At 49.4% G+C, this 18,859-nt stretch overlaps 1 protein-coding gene across 2 annotated transcripts in view; it reads right to left on the bottom strand.

The window, feature by feature from the left end:
• Positions 1 to 18,859, bottom strand: part of PCDH1 (protocadherin 1) — a 53,071-nt gene that overhangs the window by 18,677 nt on the left and 15,535 nt on the right. For both annotated transcript variants that reach the window (XM_055718731.1, XM_055718732.1), the window contains exon 4: positions 6,645 to 6,864. In XM_055718731.1, the coding sequence (XP_055574706.1) occupies positions 6,645 to 6,864 (220 nt within the window). The remainder of the gene's footprint in view (positions 1 to 6,644; positions 6,865 to 18,859) is intronic.

Below are 18,859 nucleotides of genomic sequence, written 5' to 3'. Positions count from 1 at the left end.
TAATCACATAATGCAACCACAGTTCAGGGACAGAAAGAGTGAAAAAAGTAATCAGAATCCAACAGGGAAATCTGGTTCCTTCAAATAACTCCTCTAGAGATGTCCAGGATCTGCCACAGATCTTTGGAGAACTTGAGGACAGTCTTACATGTGCAAGACCACATAATCCTATGAGACAAGAAAGACACTGTCAAATAAGTTATTAAAGCTATTTTGGACAACATCTGAAGCAAGTAGCATCCTTCTTAGAAGGTCTTGAGAGGATTAAAGACATCTCTGTAGCTAGTAGTAATGTACTTGTTACTCAGTCTGGAAAAGAAAAAACAGCTGTACCCTGTTTACCCTGGGATCTTTGGTACAATTAAGGAAGGTGACCTGGTTGATGTGGCATGTCACAACTGCTCTGACCTGAATGGCTCTTTCGTAAGAGACAGTTTACCCAGACACGGGTGCTGGAAAATACGGAAAAGAAGAAATAGTGTGAGAACAAGTTTGAAATTACTGCTCAGGCAGAAATGGCATGTTGAAACCAAGATGGTGTAATCCATGAGCATTTGCAATCTGCTGGATGTTGTCTCTCACGATACAAATCTTTTCCCACATCTCTCTTCAGTAGTGATTAGGAAAATCAGAAGCTGTCTTTGGAGATGAACCAACATTAAGTGAAGAAAGTAGAGAAGCTTACAATTTATTATGAATAAATGCATGCCTGTAGAGCTGAAGACCACTGAGAAACCCAGATGTGATCTGTAGAACTAGATGAGATGCAGAAGATGGTCAGGGAGAGTATGCGTATGCTAAACAAGAGCAGGACTTGGAAACTACTAGTAATGACAAAACATCTGCAACAAGTAATTCCAGCCCTGATGTCAACAGTCATGTTAAAAAGAGAAAGGGTGGCAGATCAGCTAAAAAAAAACGCACAAGATCTCAGCTAGAGAGGAGTCCAGGCACCAGTCAGACCCAAGCCAATGGTCCTCAGCTGGTCAGATGTGTGACTTGCTTGTCCTCAGTCAGCAAAAAAAGGGGAGACTGTGCACAGCACCAGCCAGAGACCATATCTCTTTACTTCACAGGCAGCAGCATTTATCCTGTCCTATGCTATACCCTCCGTTTTCTCCTACAAGGTGTGAGATCTTTAAGCAACAGAAGAGGTCTGTGTACCAGACAACCTATCTGGGCTCACCGTGGTGTTTGAGCAGGAACGGCACAGAGCTAGTTCGAAACCCACATCCCAGACTGGAGCCCAGTAAAAAGCATTCCTCAGCGCTCTGCAACAAAGCAAAAATGCTGCAGGGTATGTTTGAAAAAAAAAAATCTGCAGACTGAACATGTGCCTGGAACACTTTCTGCAAGACAAAAGGGACATTTAAAGATAATGAAAAAAAAAACCCCAACAAAAAAAAACCAAAAAAGAAGAATAGGTTTTAAGATCTAGAGACTTCACTCTGCCAGAGAAAAGACACAAAGTAATTTTTTTTGTCCCATCTGCTGGCTGGAAGGAACTGAACAATAGCACTGAGAACCTTAAAAGGAAGCTAATGGTTGGACTGATACTAAACAGAAGACAGGAGCTAGTAGCTTCCCAGTGCTGCAAATCCATCTCATCACCACGAGTATGAGAAGGGACCGCTGGCTTGGGAGTCCCCTTCTGAGCCACTTGCCTTCTCAAGGTGCTGTGCTATTGCAGGGTGCACACACAGCCCAGTGCTAGCCGGAAGCACCTCTGTTTGCATACGACGGACACACATGCTTGTCATGAGACTATAAAGACAAATCCTAGCAGTCACGTTATCTCTGTGCCTGGTGCTGCTATGGATGCCACTGAGTGCTTCTGCAGAGCTGTGGGCTATCATCTGGACACATCCACACTGCTAAAAGCTTGTTGGCAAATGGGTGATCACGCAGAGAAAAAAATTATATGAAGGAACAGAAGAATTCCAACTATAATCAGGAGTGTAGCAAAGGGGAGCAGGAGGAAAAAATCTCCCCAGGCTGCCTTCACAAGGGTTGCCAAAAAATAGCACATACATCCAAGATGTGCCAGATGTTGCTGCTGCCCAGGAATGGGGCTGCAGGTCTGTGGTGGTGTCATGAGCACATGGCAATGGCTGGGAGGAGCGTGAGGAAGGGTGGGAGGAAAGGAAGAGAGACCCAGCTGCCAAAATGTCTTGCCTTGGCTCTGCTCACAGTAAGGGACTTGACTCAGTTTTTGAGTGTATCAAAAAGAACTTTAGTTGTTGACTTGCTTGCATGTGATCTACAAGCATGCATCAAGCGAGGTGTATTCTAATATCATAAGCTTCAATGGAAAGAAACGGGAGCTAGAGAAGGTCAAGCAGAATTTAAGCATAGGCTTGTGAAACCAGGGGCAGGGAGGATCTACCATTGGCAAGGCTCATCAGAGGCTTCACGTACTTGCCACCATTTGCAATCTGCTGTCAGAATGGGCTCTTTCCAAAGAAGTGCTTCCGTACAGCCATGGTGAGATGAAGAAATCACAGGGTGAAATTTTATGGCCTGTGTCATGCGGGGGGTTAGACAAGCTGCTCCTTCTGGCTTCACAATGCATCAGCCTAGCAGTCTCTCTTGAAACAAAGAAAAATCTGGACCAAAAGGGTTTTATTAAGTCCAGCAGTCAAACCCTGGAAGTGGTATCTCAATTCAGTTGTTCAAGCTGTGCTGAGGTGTACAGAGAAAGTAGGAGTCCGTAAGAAAAAGGCTGGTCTTGTCAGAAAAGCCTATGGCCGTGAACCAGGCAAGAGGGTTTTATATCTAGCGTTGCCACAAAGTCCCAAAACCATGCTGCTCGCATCTCGTATGTCACAGCTGCCCGGAGGCAGATGATGCAGCCTTGGCTTCGCCGTCCAGGAGCAGCTGGAGACCTGCCTCATGACTCAGGAGTACTGAGATGCTATGGTGGCTCTCACCTTCCAAGAAGAGCAGACCGAGAAGCTGCCAGCTCTTCCGGGGGTCACCCAAAGCTAGCAGACATCTCAGAAATGCAGATTATAATTTTCTATTTCATTCCCTACCTATGGTGGAATTTCTTCCCTGGAAGGAGAGCTATGAGGATAAACTCATTAACATCTGTGAAGTACAGATACTACTGCATCAAGTGCATTGCAAAAGCTCATGAGATGATTGTTAATTACATATTCAGTGTGGGGTTGTAACGGCATGCATTAAAAATGGCATGGGGTCCTCATTTCAAATAACAGGGATAAAACAGATTAAACATTTGCCCCTGTCCTCTGGGCTGAAGAACATAATTCCGAAATATTTCATCCAATATATCATCATCTCAGGTACCTTTGTACCACACAGGGACAGAGTGAAATGCCTTCATGTAGCATTTCCTAAATTGCACATATTTGGTCCTGTAATCTTACTAAATTCTCTCCATCGTCAACTGAGAGAGACTGGCACTTTCACGATCCAAGCTCTGCATGCATTATGGCAGGGCAGATCCTCTGAAGAGCAGAATCACTCCCAGGTTCCTTCCAACTAAAGCAAATCTGTGATACAGGGGGAGCAGATGTCTTTAGCAAAAGCAACGGGTGGCCTAGTGGGAGACTGAGCTTAGTTCCCAGCTCAGTGTACCCCACAAAAGTAGATAACAGCATGGCAAAATGTTGGGGAGGAAACAGTGGGCAGCTAGGTAAAATACCAGGGATGACAAATGCCTGGGATGACTGAGGAGCTGGCACATCAGTGCCAAGATACTGGAGAAGTCTTCATCAGAAACATCGTAATTCCTCCTGAAAAGGACCTGGCTCAGCCCCTGCAATACAGCATTTTACTGCAGTCTGCACAGTAAAAAGTGTCCAAAAAAGGAGGACACTGATATGTGTGTTAATCAAGTGAAGAACCATCTACAAAGAAAAGGCATGGATCTGTCTTCCAGTTGAAAAGCTATAAATAGCCTTCCATAGTTGCTTATCAGATTGGTTCGGCTGCAGGGATAATCTCCTGGAGAAAGCAATGGAAGCCCTGTTATGTTGGATATTTATAACTAGATGAAAGCCTAGAAAATGCACAGTCGTGTCAGTCTTGCGCTCATGCCGTGAGATAGGGTGTGTGGGATCCAATTCGTCTCTTCGGTTTAATATAAGGTCAAGAATGGCTTAGTCTTCCCAGCTTCACAAAAAACCAAAATCTGATCTCTTTGAGGGGATCGTGCTGCTTGAGCAGCTGCAGAAGCCAAGACAAGGGCATGGTGAGACAGTCCCCAAAAAGGTCATGATGGTCCCACATCACTGGAGACTCTTTGCAGGAAGCAAGACGTGACCCTTCTCTGGACAAACAAGACAGAGAGGTCTTGTTTGCACCACGGAGCGATCTGATGTGCCACATCTCAGGCAGGCAGACCGTGGGAAACACAACTCTGATGAACTGACCTAACACGATCAGTACCTCCTAATCTCCAAATCACCCGGCCTGGTGCCAGTGTCCCCTAATAGTCTGCTTAACAGATCATGACCCTGACCCCAGCCCCTCAAGTTCATTGAACTGCCTTTGCCAGATTATCTGCAGAGCACCAGGACCAACTAGGGTTAATGCCAGTAGATTCCCCAGAGCCTTGGCCTGCCATGGCCTCTGCACTGCACCTGGTTTATACAGGCCAGGATGACTGCTGGAAGCATTGGAGCCTGACTGCCCAACGACCACCACGTGAAGGGAGTCAGGCCAGGCTGGGGGATAGCGAGCAGAAGAGGGTTATGGTTATCCCCTGCAAACCTCTGTAGAGCTTCGGAAGCTCATGGATGGGTGTGTGGTGAGTTCTGTCCTTCTGGGTTGTGAACATACACAGGGTCTCTTGTGCAAAGGTAGGGAGCTGCCTGATCTATAGGGCAGGTTGGGTTTTGGTGATGCCGTGCCTGGGTGCTCTGTCCCTGTGGGAGCTACTGCTCCAGGCAGTGTCCCCTAGCCTTCCTCAGGTCTGCTCATCCCCACCAGGCAGACAATGAAGATTCCAAGGACTACAGGCAGCCCCCTCTGTCTTCCATCTCCTGCTGCAGATGCTCCAGGTCCTCCTCCTTCTACTTTTAGCCCTGCTCCTCCCTCATCATCTCTGGGTTGCTTGTCACCTTCAGGGGATCAAACTTTCTTATTCCAGGTGTATCATCATCATTGCCCTGCCATATCCTTTAGCACAGCCATGTGGCATCTCCTCACCCACGTGTCCTTCCAGCCTTCCTTGCAGGCACTTGGGAAGTCCAGTACTGTCCATCCTGTGCCAGAACTCCAGGAACCTCTCCATACTACTTTTCCCAGTTGACTGACTAGTACTTTCGGGAAGAAAATGATGTGCACAACAGGAGGATGCCTCATATTGCAAGAGCAACAAATGGATTTGGGAACCCTGCCAGACCTGGCACCACCATGCCTTGCTTCAATGGTTGTAGCATTGTGAACTCCAGTGTCACTCCAGGAACTAACCTGGGAAGAAGGAAGAGATGCTCCACCAGACCTTCAAGACCACAAATCTCCCTGGGACCCATTCGCTCCTTAATAGGGGGACCCAGCAGCTAGACCAGCTCCCTAGACCAGCTGAACACACTCTCAGTCATTTTCACACCACACACAGACCTGCCTCCAAGTCAAGGATGCTCCCAGAAGCAGGAGGAGACTTCAGGAGAACCCTTTGCACCTCTTTTTTTTCCCTCCCAGAGTTTTCTTTGAATTTGCCAGCTCCATGCAACCTCCCCTCAGTACACGAGCACAGAAGGCAGCAGGTACAGGAAAGTAGATGTTATGTGCACAGCCAGAGCCAAGTCCAAGGAAGCAACTTAAGCTGGCCAGAAAAGATAGCTTGGGGAGTGGGCTCATTGAGGGTAGTCAGGCAGGCAGCACAGAGGCAGCACAAGGAGCAGAACTGGGGTTGAAGCTGCGCCAGGGCGGGGGAAAACCAGCTCTCCCACAGTGAGATCACAGACACCTCCGGTGAGGTTCTCAGGTAAAGGTGGACCCGAGCAGGAGGTGACCTGAAGGGCCCAATGAAGGCAAGACACGTCACTCTCGGGTTTGCCACCACCACACTCTCTGACCCTCGACTCCATCTCTCTCCTTGCCCCAGTCTGTGCCACTAAACCTGCTCTCCGGCTCTGCTCCCCGGGCAACTCCCACGGCTCCAACACCCACCACAGCACCAAGAGCTGCATCACGCTCCACCTGCCTCTGCACCCCTGTCCTGCCACAGGGGCAGGTACCCATGGGACCACCTGACTGCGGCATGCAAGCTCTTCATCGGCTGGGCTGCAATGCCCTCCCCATGACCCCTGCACTGCCATCTTGGACCATCCTGCTGGGCCCCCTGGCTACATCATGCCAAACCTACCTGCCCCCTGCCAAACCCATCTGCCTCCTTGACTCTTCCCACTCCCACATCTCCTAGCCTCTCCCAGACCTCCCCTCCCTCACTCCCATCTGCCCTCCCCACCATGTCCTTGCAGCTCTCTTGCTTTGAGCCTCCCCTCTTCTCCAGCCCCCCAGCCCCACCAGACTTAAGCATGACAAGCCTGTCCCAACCAAACTCCTCGCCCCATCTCACCTGCACCAGGGGAGGTGCAGCATTGGGGATGAAGAGCCTCAGGCACAGGGTCCCTGGGGAGGGGGCAGGCACACATGCCGCAAGCACATACCGTTCTCAGGGTGCTCCATCTCCCCGATGCTGCCATCGGGCGTGGTGCGTTCATAGTGATCCTCAGGCAGGGCTAGTGGCCCGATGCGGGGCCCTGATGATGATTTGCTGCTTGGAGTCTCTGATTCCTCCAGCCCGCTGTCGTAGTAGCTGTGCTGGGAGGGATCCTGCAGGTCCTGAGCCTGGCTGGCTGCAGAGAACGTCACTCGGCGATGAGGTAACTGGGAGAGAAGAGAAAAGCTGTTGTATCACCCACCCAGCAGATGAAGGCAAAGGCAGAGGGTCATCAAACCTGATCCCTAAACAGAGGCAGAGGGCTCCCTGCCCAGTGCTCCCAACACGAGCAGGGTCCATCATCAGCCCCCTGCAGCCAGACCAACAGACGTGGTGCTGGGCTCTACCCCAACCATAGCACCCTATCAGGCATCACCTCACACAGGGAGCACACCTTGCACAGTCCCTGCGCTCCCTGATCCAGCAGCTCCCTCCATAGCTCGTGCTCCAGCCTCCCCTTCCACCCAGAGACAGCCCTGGGCAGGTGGCCCTCTCCCATGACAGGCAGGCTCCAGAAAGGCCACCCATTAGCACAGCATCCTGAATCACCGGCTCACAGCCCACCCTTCATCTGGGGTCTTCACTTTGCACTCAGACACTGCATGCACCCTTGCTGCTCTCAGAGACCTACCTCGCCAAGCCCACCCAATAACCTCTCTAATGGGATCACTGCCCAGCACAGAGCTAAGATGACATCATCCTTCACCTTCCAGCCTCTCACCTGACACCATCTCTCATCCTAAGAGGTTCTGCATCAAGGGTCACCATTGCTCCTTTTGTCTGCTTGTTAAACATTTCAGAGACCCTACCTCACACTTTCTCTCCCCAGCTTTGCCTCGTGCTTGGGAGGAGCTCCCTGCAAACAGCCATTAAGCTACATCATTATCCTCCTCCAAATCCTTCCATAAAATCCTTCTTTGTTGTGATTACCAAGGAGTGGAAAGGGTAGCACAAGTTCACAGGGCAAGAGCAGGCTGATGCGTGCAGAGAATGAAACGCACACACCAAAAGAAGCAAAAGACACAAAATCACCCATAAATGTAGTAAGGAGCCTAAGAAAGGAACTATTCGATGGGGATCTGAAGGTGATCAGTAGAGAGAGGAACCAACGCACCATTTAAGCTTTTTTGCTGATGTCTTTACTAAAACTGAGTGGCAATCAGGCATCCCACACAGCTAGCACCGATGAGGAAGGGGAAGGAATTGAGCCTAACTGAGGGTAAGAACACACAGGGAGCATTTAGATGAGCTAGCTGCTTTTAGGTTGGTTGGACCTGATTAAATTCACCCCAGGTGCTTAGAGACCTGATTTAAGTAACTTCAGAGCTGTTAGGGTTTTTTTTTTTCTTCTTCTTCTTCTTCTTTTTTAATATGTTTTTAAAGAATTTGTAGAGAATCAGGCAGCTTCCAGAAGACTGGAAGTAAGCTAAAATAGCGCCTGTCTCTAAAGATGAGAAAAAAGAAGAGCTAGAGAATTATAAAACAGTTAGCTTAATTTCAGTTCCTGGAAAAATACTGAAACAGATAAAAGATCTCTTTGTAAGTACCTATAAGATAACAAGAAAATGAGTAACAGTCACTGTAGGTTTCTCACAAACAAACATGTCAAGCCATTGAACTTCTTCCTTTGAAAAGGCATCAGGCCTTGTGGATGGAGGAGGAGCAGTAAATGTTATATCTTGACTTTAGGAAGATTTTTGACACTATTCTAGATTATTTTCTCATAAGTAAAACAGGAAAACAGTGTAGGTGGAGCACAGTACTTCTCTGCTCAGGTAATACAGTGCAATCCACTGCAGGGCATTTGGAAAGTTGTATTCAGAAAGTAATTACCGAAGACAGGCCTTTCAGCCAGGACAATGTATCAAATGAAATTCTTTGGTTGTGTCCTGAGTCCATCACTAGCCTGTATTTTCATTAACTGCTTGGATGACAGATGTGGAATATATCTGTCACATTTGCACACTTGCGAAAAATAATCACCGCGCAAGCAGCAGGCTGGCTGAAGGATTGGGGGTTACAGCAGATCACGGGTTGACTATCCATCAGCCGTGTCAATCTCTCACCGAAAAATGCGTCTATATTGGGATGCGTAAACAGGCATTTTGTCTTTAAGTCACTCTGGGATCTGTCTGTGGCTGGGCTCAGCCAGGAATTCGTCAGGAATTCGGAAGCAGAGCTGTGTCCAGTCTGGCCACTGCTTTCAAGAACGTGTGCACCAGTTCAGCAGAGGGGAACAGAAACAGCTGTCAGAAGCCATGACAAAACATAAAAAGACTGAAGAAACTGGTCTGGGGAAGAAAAGGCTAAGGGTGGCAAAGGCAAGCCCCTAAAAGCCTTCTGCAAAGAGAAAGCTGCTGCTTTTGACCATGGACAGGCAAGAGGGATGGCCTTCAGCTGCAGCAGGCAAGACAGAGGTTAGCCGCTATGGAAAAAAACAGTGCTAGATTTAGGCAAGTGCGATAGAATGCCAAAGCGGAAGGTGCAATGTGTGTCATGAAGGGATAGGCAGGCACCTCTCAGGTCTTCGTGTGTCTGGAGGAGCTGAGGTGAGGGCAGCCCTGCCTCAGCACAGCTGTGTGCAGATGACTCTCCAGAGTCACTCCCAGCCCACTCTGCAGGCTGTGTCGCTGTGTAAATCTGCAGCAGCCTCCACCGCACAGGTGTCTGCCCACCAGGCCAGGTAATGTGTCCCACAGCTTGCTCCTGCACCCTGCCTGCCTGCCTGAAACCGCTTTCCTCCACCACTGCAGCTTATCCCTAGCTAGAAGCTTCTGCTTTCTCTCTGCATTTGTAAAAACCCCGAAACAACTAGGGCTCCTTGGGGTGCCTGTAATAATACAAACAGCCTCAGAAACCCAGTCTGTGACAGCTACTATCCCTCCCCTGAGTGGTCTCCTTCCAAACAGCATCGGTTTTACCTAAAAAACACCTCCTTTAAATGTCAGATCCTGCCTGGCAGCCCTTGAAAGGGCTCTCCTCACTGCAGGGCAAAGGCAACCCACATTTAACCCCACTCCCCTCCAACCCAGCACGGCACTGGCAGGGGTTAGTGCCCCCCTTGCACCCCGTGCAGTGCTAGTAGCTTGTGCCTGGCTGAAGCTCTCCACCCAAAGAGCCTTGTTCTGGAGTCAGGGAAAGACACTGAAACAATTTGTCTGGCACTGACTTACAGAAATTGGGGTTTGTTTGACCTTTCTCTGCTAGGTTAAAGAGCCTTTCAGCACGCAGTGTTTTCTACACAAGAAGTTGCTTGTACATCAAGGCACACCTCAATCTTTTTTAAGAAGTTAAACAAACTGGGTTCCTTAAGTCTCAGCCTACAAGCCACCAAGTCAGTTTTGTGGTCCTCATCTTTACTTGCCCGTTTTCCCCCATTCCTCAGCAGAGGCAATGCCTGCAGAACTGCTAGTGCCATCTCACCAGGGCTTTCTGCAGAGCCTTGCTTCTCCTCCTGCCTCTCAGTTTTTTTCGTCTGAGGACTGTATTAGCCCTTTGGTGGAAGCACCGCAAGTGCTCACACTGAGCTACTCATGCAGTGTGACCCTTAAATCCATTTTAAAGTCAGTGCTTTCCAGGATATAAACCAGCATTCCCTATTTCTCAATGTACAGCCTTGCATTTGGCTCTGTTAAAATGCACTTTGTTTAAATGGGCCCAGTTTACCAAGCAATCTGGATTGCTCTGCATGACTGCTCTATCCTCATCATGATCTCCCACTCCACCAATCTCCGTGTCAGCTGCAAATTTTATCAGCGGTGATTTTATATTTACTTCCAGATCGTTGATTACAACATTGAATGGCAGCGGGCACAGCACTGCTGCTGAAGAGCTCCTCCGGGAGAACCTCATTCCACGAGGACTCCCAACCAGCGACTGCTTTTCTTTGCTAAGCTCTTGATAAACCAGATCTTCATCTATCTAACAGTGCTTTACTTATAATGAGTAGTGTTAAATAATAATAATAACAACAACAACACCACCACATTATTAACTCAGCATCTTTATCAAACTCCAAGTTGATCAGCTGCATGCTGTAACCTCACACCAACATACAACCAGTTCTGCTGCTTCAGACCCACAGCTATGCCTGGAGCAGATCCTGTTCCCCACAGTGGCAAGGAGCAGATGCATAAGGAAAGGTTTAAGAGCTGGACCTGTCATGTAATGACACTGCCCAGTATCCCTTCCCATCAAAACACATTGACTGACGTCAATGCTATTTCCATCATTGAGTTTCCTGCCTCAGCTATTAATCCAGTTGTTCCCCGGGGCTGGCGAGGACAGCCTGCTCTGCACCCAGCATCCCCATCACTATTCCAGCTGCTCTCCCACTCCTCCTAGCCCATCCTGGGGTCCCCAGCTCCATTAACACCCCTGGATCAGAGAGCTCCTACTCCAGGCCTTTGAAGACTCTTTGGCACAAATTATTTTATTTGATTATTTCAAATATGACTATTTCAAGGAGATGGTATTTTGAATGTCTTTGCTGGTTACCAATGCATTGGCAGGTACTGCATTCTATGTTGTTATGTCTCAGTCCAAATTAGTAGACCTATTTATTGAATACTTTTGCATTTTTCTACATAATTAACAATTTTGCAATTTCCATTTGGAAATTACAGTTACTGGATTCCACCTCTTGCTAGCACATTTTTTAAAGTGCTCCTTATTGTGTTTGGCTTGTCAAAATTGATTTTCCCCCAATGTCTTTGGCTTTCCTTGTCAATGTTCTGCACTCCATAACTACTCATTTCTACTAATTGCTATACACTGCCTCCCTTTCCCCCCCCACTATTTACTGTTTTTCTATTTCTAACTGCTGTCTCCACCTTGCCACTGCACTAGAATGGGATCTGGGGCAACGCTGTCTATTTTCTTAGCTGAGGAACTGTGGCTCTGAAAAATCTCCTTCCAAGGGCTCCCCAGTACTTGCTCTGATACTCCTGATGGGGAGACCCGTGTGTGCCAGCGGGCATACCAGAGGGGCATGCTGAGCCCCCGTCCCCCGCTTTCCGCAGCGAGCACTGGCCCCGGCGGCTTCCCCAGCACACCGCGGTGTACGCTCTGATGAAAACATTCATCCCCTGCTAAGTCCTGCGGGTTTCTGTGGTACTGCAGCTCAGGTTTTTTTCCTGAGCAAGGAATCGTTTGTAGCTCATACGTTTAATGACCCCCATCCTCTGTGAAGTGCTCTCACACCTTTTTGAGTCCACACCTGCTTCTGGCCTCCATGGCATCCTGCAGCAATGAACTCTACATGGAAAAAGCACTTCCCTTTGGTTTTACATCTGCTGCCTGGTAATTTTTCCTTGAACTTCTCCTACCTGCAGGGTTATGAGAAAACATGAGTAATTGCTTCTCGCTCTACCCCTTTCCAATTTCACAGATCCGCACTGCATCCTGCTCCACTGTGTCCTCTGCGAGCTGCAGCGTGCGAGTACGTGCAGCCTGTCCTCCTGCAGACACTGGGCAGGTCAGACCAGCTTTGCTGCCCTTCTTTCCACCCGGGCCAGCTCTGCCACTGCCTTTCTGCAATGGGGAAGTCAGGGTCACACCCACGGTTCCAGTTTTGGGGTTCATCTGACAGTAGCAGGGACTTGTTTTAATGAGAAATTCTCTCAGGCTTTCCCCAGCAGCCTTCCCCAGCCTGCCTGGTCCTGGCAGCACACCCCAAACCCCCCCAATACCAGCCCCTGCCAAGGGGCTTCTCTATCCTGATGTCCTTTACCATGAGGGTCCTCACCCACAGATGCTGGAGGGGGACTAAGGAGACCCCCTCCCTTCTCAGTCCCACTCTGCTCCCTCCTGCCTGTTCCCTTCATCACAAACCTCTCATTTGGACCCTGCTCCAAGCTGATTCTCCTGGCTAAACCTGGGGAAAACAAACCCAGCCAAAGTGAGAGCAGTGCTACGAGGGAAGAGGGCTGCAGGGTGCTACACCAGCTCCCCGCAAATGTGCAGCATCACCCCCTGCACAGAAGGCATGGACCAAGCGGCAGGAGATGCGGTCCCATCTGACAGACCAGAAATTGCACTGTTCACAAAGGAAACCTTAAAATCCACCCCAGGCACCCTTTTCCTGCCAACAGGAATGGTGCAGTGCAACAGCCCCCACAGAGGTGAGCCACCCTGCTCCCCCTCCCTTCCCCAAGCGCCGAGTAATGCTGGAGTGGTGGAAATATCAAAATTGTTAACTACCTCGCTGCTGATCCAAAAGCAGGATCCGCGGCTAATGGGCTCATCTGGCAGCCTCCAATTGCTCCTGCGCCTCCCCACATGCCAGAAGCCTCAACGGCCTTTCAGCCAGCTGCCAAAGGAGCTTGCTTCCCCAACAGCCACCACAATGCAGCAACTCACAGGGCTGAAAGTGAAAGGCAATGTCAGACCCAATGCCCAGAATATAAAAATAAGTGACAAGGGAGCCATTGTAGCACATGAGTCAGTCAACTTCAGATTAATTCATGAACCCCTCTCTTTTACAAACCAACCTGGAGCTATGCAACATCCCTGGTTACTGAAAAAATGAAAAGATAAGACCAGGGACCATGCTCCAAACTACACAGATCCAGCTTTTCATGTATGGAGGCTTTGCTGCATGTGGGAATTATTTTATTTGCTAGTGTCATGTCTGCAGATGAGTACAGCTCCAGCGCAATGCAACACAAGCTTCGGAGCAGGAGGCTGAGGGGAATATTATGCCCATGGAAACCAGGGCAAGCCTCAAGGAAAGCTGGACCTGAATTGCCAAGAACCATCCAGGGCAACGCTCTAGCTCTAGGAAACAGGACACAAGCTCAGCTCATGGCTGTAAGCAGTCGACCATTTTATGGCTTGTCTGAGCAACAGCACGTGCTTATGCCGGTGTTCTGGGGTGAGGATGGAATCAGAGCAGATAGCTCTTCCCATCCTTTCCCATGCAGCACACCATCCAGCCTCTGCACTGATTTTTGGAGATGAAAGCCTGCAAAGGCATCTCCCACTCCTCCTGCACCCACCCCGATGCCCAGGGCTGTCATACCTGCACATGATGTGAAGAGCTCACAACATGATGTGGCACCAGGTAGAGCAGCACAGTGAGGGAGAGTGTTTGCATACAAGCAGCAAAGGCAAATGCTGCCCTGGCTTGGTGTCAGCCTCCTAGAACCCATGGTAACCCTCCACTCCTCACGGACTGCACTTCTGCCCCCTGTGCCCCTCTGGTAACCTTCATGGTCTGGGGGTTCTGTCTGCCCCAGAGGTCCCTTTCTGCCCTGCCACAGCATCTCCAGGTCCAGATTTTCAGAGTCTCAAGGGCTAACTGTCACTTTGTAAAGTGGGCCAAAGCATGCCAGGGCTGCAGTTCCCAGCAGTACTGGGTTGCCCCCTTTTAGCACAACACAAAGGAATTGAGGAAAGAGCTGGTGCAGTGCAAGGGAACAGGTCCCAGGGGCTCTGCTTGCTTTGGACAAAGGAGGGATGGAGCAATCAGACAGCACAACTGCCTGCGTGCAGCTCCAGCTGTCCCAGAAACAAAGGATGGAGATAGACGGACCGGACCCAGCTCAAGCAAAGGTGTGGTCTATTCACAGGGCTAAGTCCCCTCCTGCATTCAAAAATCATTCAGGCCTTGCCAAAGTTTTGTCATGGAAGGTGGTGTCTCCGAACAAGCACTGGCTATTCTGAACAGGACTACTAGCAGACTGAAAGGGCCGCTTTTCTGATCTACCAGTCTGACGATTTGCTGGGGTCACCTCCATCACAGATGCTGTGGTTGCACAAGGCACATTAGCAATGGGGCTGACAGTTCTGGTCCACCTGATGTTCATGAGATCTCATTTGACGGCTGTGCTCTACCCACAAATCCTTGTGTCCATCCCCGTTGTCTGAAGTCAGGGCTGTTCCCAACAACCCTTCAGCTCCTTCGCTGTTGGCAAATGAAGCTGCAGAAGGAATCCACAACTGGAGGAAAGACTCACAGGAATTCATGTGAATTACACCTCCCAAAACCAGGTATTACTTTGGGATTATCTGAAAAGCAACTGCTCACCCTTCTAAGTGGCTGTTCGCATGGCTTCCATTGCTGACAATTAGCAGGTGCTGACCTTGCAGTCAGAAAAGAGGTGCCACAAGTCCTGCTGAAATAATGATAGCAGAACAGCCATCCTAAAATGGACATCAGATCCCAAGGCACCATTTAATGAATAAATCTGGGTAAAATGTGGGCTGACTCCACACAGGTGCCCTGAAGCCTCCTGAAATTTGCATGCTGCTTAAAGAAGCCGCCAAAGCCCCGTGCCAACCTGCCTGGTCAGATCGAATTTATCTAAGTCATAGCAAGATCTAACGCAATTAGAAACCCATTTAGACAGCCTCAGGACAGAGATTGCCTAACCTCTCAGCCTATCAGAGCTCTGAGCCCATCAAGGATGTGCAATTTGGCTTTTCTTTGGTTGAAACGAAGACTGGAAAGGAAAATATGGAAATAAATCATCTGAGGAGTCATAAAATCTAAAGGGGTCATAATCTTTACGGAATAATGTCTAAATTGGACTGACCATGGTGTCCTGAAATGTCTATCACCTTCAAGCTGATAATAGAGCCATTTTGTAGATAGTTGGTGCACAGCGGAAATTGCTCGGGACACAGAAGGAGGTCTCATAATCACGTTAAAACCATCTGAAAATCCCAGGGAGGAAAAGGTTCCAGGACTGGGAGCAACACTTGAATAAAGCCCTCGAGGAATCCAACAGCTGTAGAGTGGGAAAATAATGCTGGGAAAATAATGAGCTAATCTGGCTCCCAGTTGCACCCAGCAGAGCTGACAGATAGTACTGAAAGCTCTGGGGAAAGCAGGTGGTCCCAAGCCATAGACTCGGGACTCTAAAAAAAGAGACATAACCACAAATGCTTCAAGGGAAGACTTGCATGAAAAAAACGTCAATTTGTTAAAATCAGATAATTTTTCAAGTGAGTTTCTTGTTTCAAAGTTGGGGCAGGAGGGATATCTTTGCTGACATGTAAAAATGAAAAAAATGCTCTTGCAAAGGGAACTTTCCCTTCAGAATTCAAGCCAAGTATTAATTACAAAGCTAAATTCAAAAAGGTCAGTCAGAATCACAGCTTTAGAAATTACTAGGAAATATATATATATTTATACCTCTATATCCGTTGATTGACTTGAGCCAAATTAGGGGAAAAAATTATCTTTTTTTGCAGGTTGTTTTTTTTAAATTGAAAATTTTCCTCTGTTTTCTAACCACCTCCATTTCCATAGGCAAAGGGTAGAAGCTTTTCCTGCTTGGTCACAGAATTGGTCAAGTGTCTATTCCAGGAGTCTGTGCACCAACACGCTCTAGCCATTGGCAGAGCCTTCACTTTAGTGGTCTGCAACCAACCCGCACCTAATGATGAATGATGGGACTGGGTAAGACAAGCCTTCATTTGGAGAGATCAAACAGGTAAGGCAAGTAATATTGTAAGCAATATTGTTAAGGCCACCCATCTTGCCTGCACGGGTCTAGCTTTACTACTCTTACTGGCACAAGCCCCCCAGTACGAAGGAGCTGAGGACAGCTTGCTTTTACCTTGCCCTCAAATTCTGGGTGAGCTGTCAAGTCCTTGGGCCAGACTTTGCAGATCGTGGCTCAAAAAAATTACCTGAGCGTTAGAGGTTTCTGAGCTCTCTTCTCTAGGCATCACATCCCGAGAGTCCCTAGTAAGCTATGATCTACTTTAAATCCTTAGAAAAAACAGCCCAAACTCCTTCAGGCACTCCCAGAGTCTTGAATCACAACACCCCAAAAGGTCTTGCCCAGCCTGAATGATAACGAAGGGCTCTTCAAACATCTGAAATACTGATTTTGCTTTCTGCTGGGCTTGAGTGCTTTTGATGAAGAAGCAGAAAGATTAACAGATTAGTGTAAGAGGAACATCAGACTACATCAGCAAGACATTTAGAGCACGAACTCAGTCCTGAGCTCAGACAAGAAGTTCCCCCCCCAGCAGGGATGAATAACTGTCAGTCTCCCTGGCAGCAGCTTTGCAGCTGCTCAGGAGCATCAGGGAGTTTGGAGCATGTGAGAACCCAGCCATGTGGGAGCTAAATAGCTCCAGGCTTTCAGGTTTTTCAGGCCTTTAGAGATGTCTCAGAGGAGCTGAATCAGGGCACTCTGCTCCGACAGCTTCGCTGCAGAGCAGGATCAGTTCCAAGGGAGAGGAGGTGATGCGCTGCCCTCCCAACATGATGGCTCTAAAGACAGCTTTGATGAAACCTGCCAAGATCAGCAGCTGCCCAGCCATGCCATCTTTAGATAGTGGATCAGGAGGCAGGTATTTTGCAAGTGAAGAGGTGCTCTGAAGGATGTTTACCTCCCAGGGCAGGGTCGTCTTTAGGATCTTTGGGCAGGATCCACAAGGCATTGCTGTGAATGCCAAAATGGATGTAAACGATGAGATAACATATGGGCTTTCTCCTGCCCTCCTAGCAGGCCACTGCCACAAACCTACTCTCCCACCCACTCTTTCCTGTGAGCATCTGAAGAACTGAGGCAGTAAACAGATTACAGCACAGGAAGACATTGCTGCAAAACAGTCAAGAGATATTTTTAAGGGATCTTGAGGAATTGTTTTCTTTCTGTTCCTTTGTGTGACCTCTTCCTCTTGTGCTCTCAACCCTTGGGAAAGCCACTAGGAAAAGAAGCCTATACTACTGGTGGGAAGTGAAAAGAAGGTCCTCAAGGCTGCAGACTAAGACCTCCATAAAAGTCCAGAAAGTCAGAGAGAAGACAAGATCAACAGGGGACCTAATGGGGCGGAGGCTGAGCGGGTCTGAGTCGCAAGAGACCCTGGCTCCCAGAGGTGAAACCAAGACCAAGCTTCATACAGATTGGACCGATGGATGTTAAAGCCAGTGTCAGAGGTGAGAAGAGCGTGACCAAGGTGCCAGAGGTGGCACATGCCCCTGCAGACAGGCTCCTCCTCACCCCCTTTCAATCCTTCTCTGCCTCAGGCGAGCAGACTATGCTTCTTGGGGCACTGAAGGAGCAGGGGACTGTGGGAAGAGCCCCTTTTGGAGTAATCTATATTGACCATCTTGGTTTCTCCCAAGAGCAGAGCTTGGGTTGTGTAACTGCAGCTTGGATGGAAGGGCTTGCAGGTCAGTACATAGGAGCAGAGCTCTTCCACAGAGATGGGTTGTGCCTGGGGTTTCATGGGCAGGTGCTCTCATGCAACAGGTATGTGTGGGGATGGAGGGTGGAGGGGGGGAAAAGTGCTTTGGGCTTGGCACAGGGCTCAGCTCCAGGGGCAGCATTCAAATGAACATGCTGGTAAGAGATTTGGCAGGGTACTGCAGGGGCTGAATGTCCATCATCCCACAAACCATGAAGGGGAGCTCCTCCTCTTTGCCACCCACCCCAGCACAGCCCCACATGAGTCAGTCTGTGCACAGCTGCCAGGCTCTTGCTCATGATTCACTCCAGTGGTCCTGGGTGGACACCAGCTGTGGAGACACAGGCGCTCAGCATCCACCTCTTTGCTGCTGCCCCACGCCCTCCTAGGGCTGCCCTCCCCACCTTGAGCTGACACAGTTCCCAGGGGCAGAGCTGCTCTGTGCCCCTTCCCTCCAACACATCCTTTAGCTCTCGCTCTCCCCTGCCACCACCCCACCCCATCCTGCCCTACATCATCCACCCTCTCATTACCCCAGCTTCCTCTCCATCCCGTCCCAGAACATCCCAGCTCTGTCCTCACCTGGGTGCACCCCACCCTCCACCCCCTTCAGCTGCATCCCACCCTCCGCCCTTCACCCCACCACAGCCTCCTGGCTGCTCCCTGGCGGAGGGACCACAAGGTGCCCAGGGACACACCCTGTGGCATCATCAGGTTTTGCCTCAGGATTTGGGTGACTGATTAAGCAGGCTGCAGGGCTGGGCCCTGCTCCAGGCTGGTCTGTGCTCACAGGGAACAGCACTGCAGCTGAGAGCCCGGCCGAGCGGGCAGAGCAGTGCTGGGAATATCAATCAGTGCGGCTTGGACCAGGCGGCTGCCCACACAGCCAACGCTTTCATCGCACAGAGGATCCACAGCTCGGCTGTCAGAGCCAGCCGGGGACTTGGCCCTGCGCTGCAGAGGGCTCAGCATCCCTGTGTACCGGGGCCAGCAGACAGCCGGTCAGGAGAG

This window comes from Falco cherrug, chromosome 8, assembly GCF_023634085.1.
Source record: "Falco cherrug isolate bFalChe1 chromosome 8, bFalChe1.pri, whole genome shotgun sequence".
Lineage (NCBI taxonomy): Eukaryota > Metazoa > Chordata > Aves > Falconiformes > Falconidae > Falco > Falco cherrug.
Note: the sequence above shows the minus strand (reverse complement) of the source record. Positions and strands in the feature narration are given on the sequence as shown.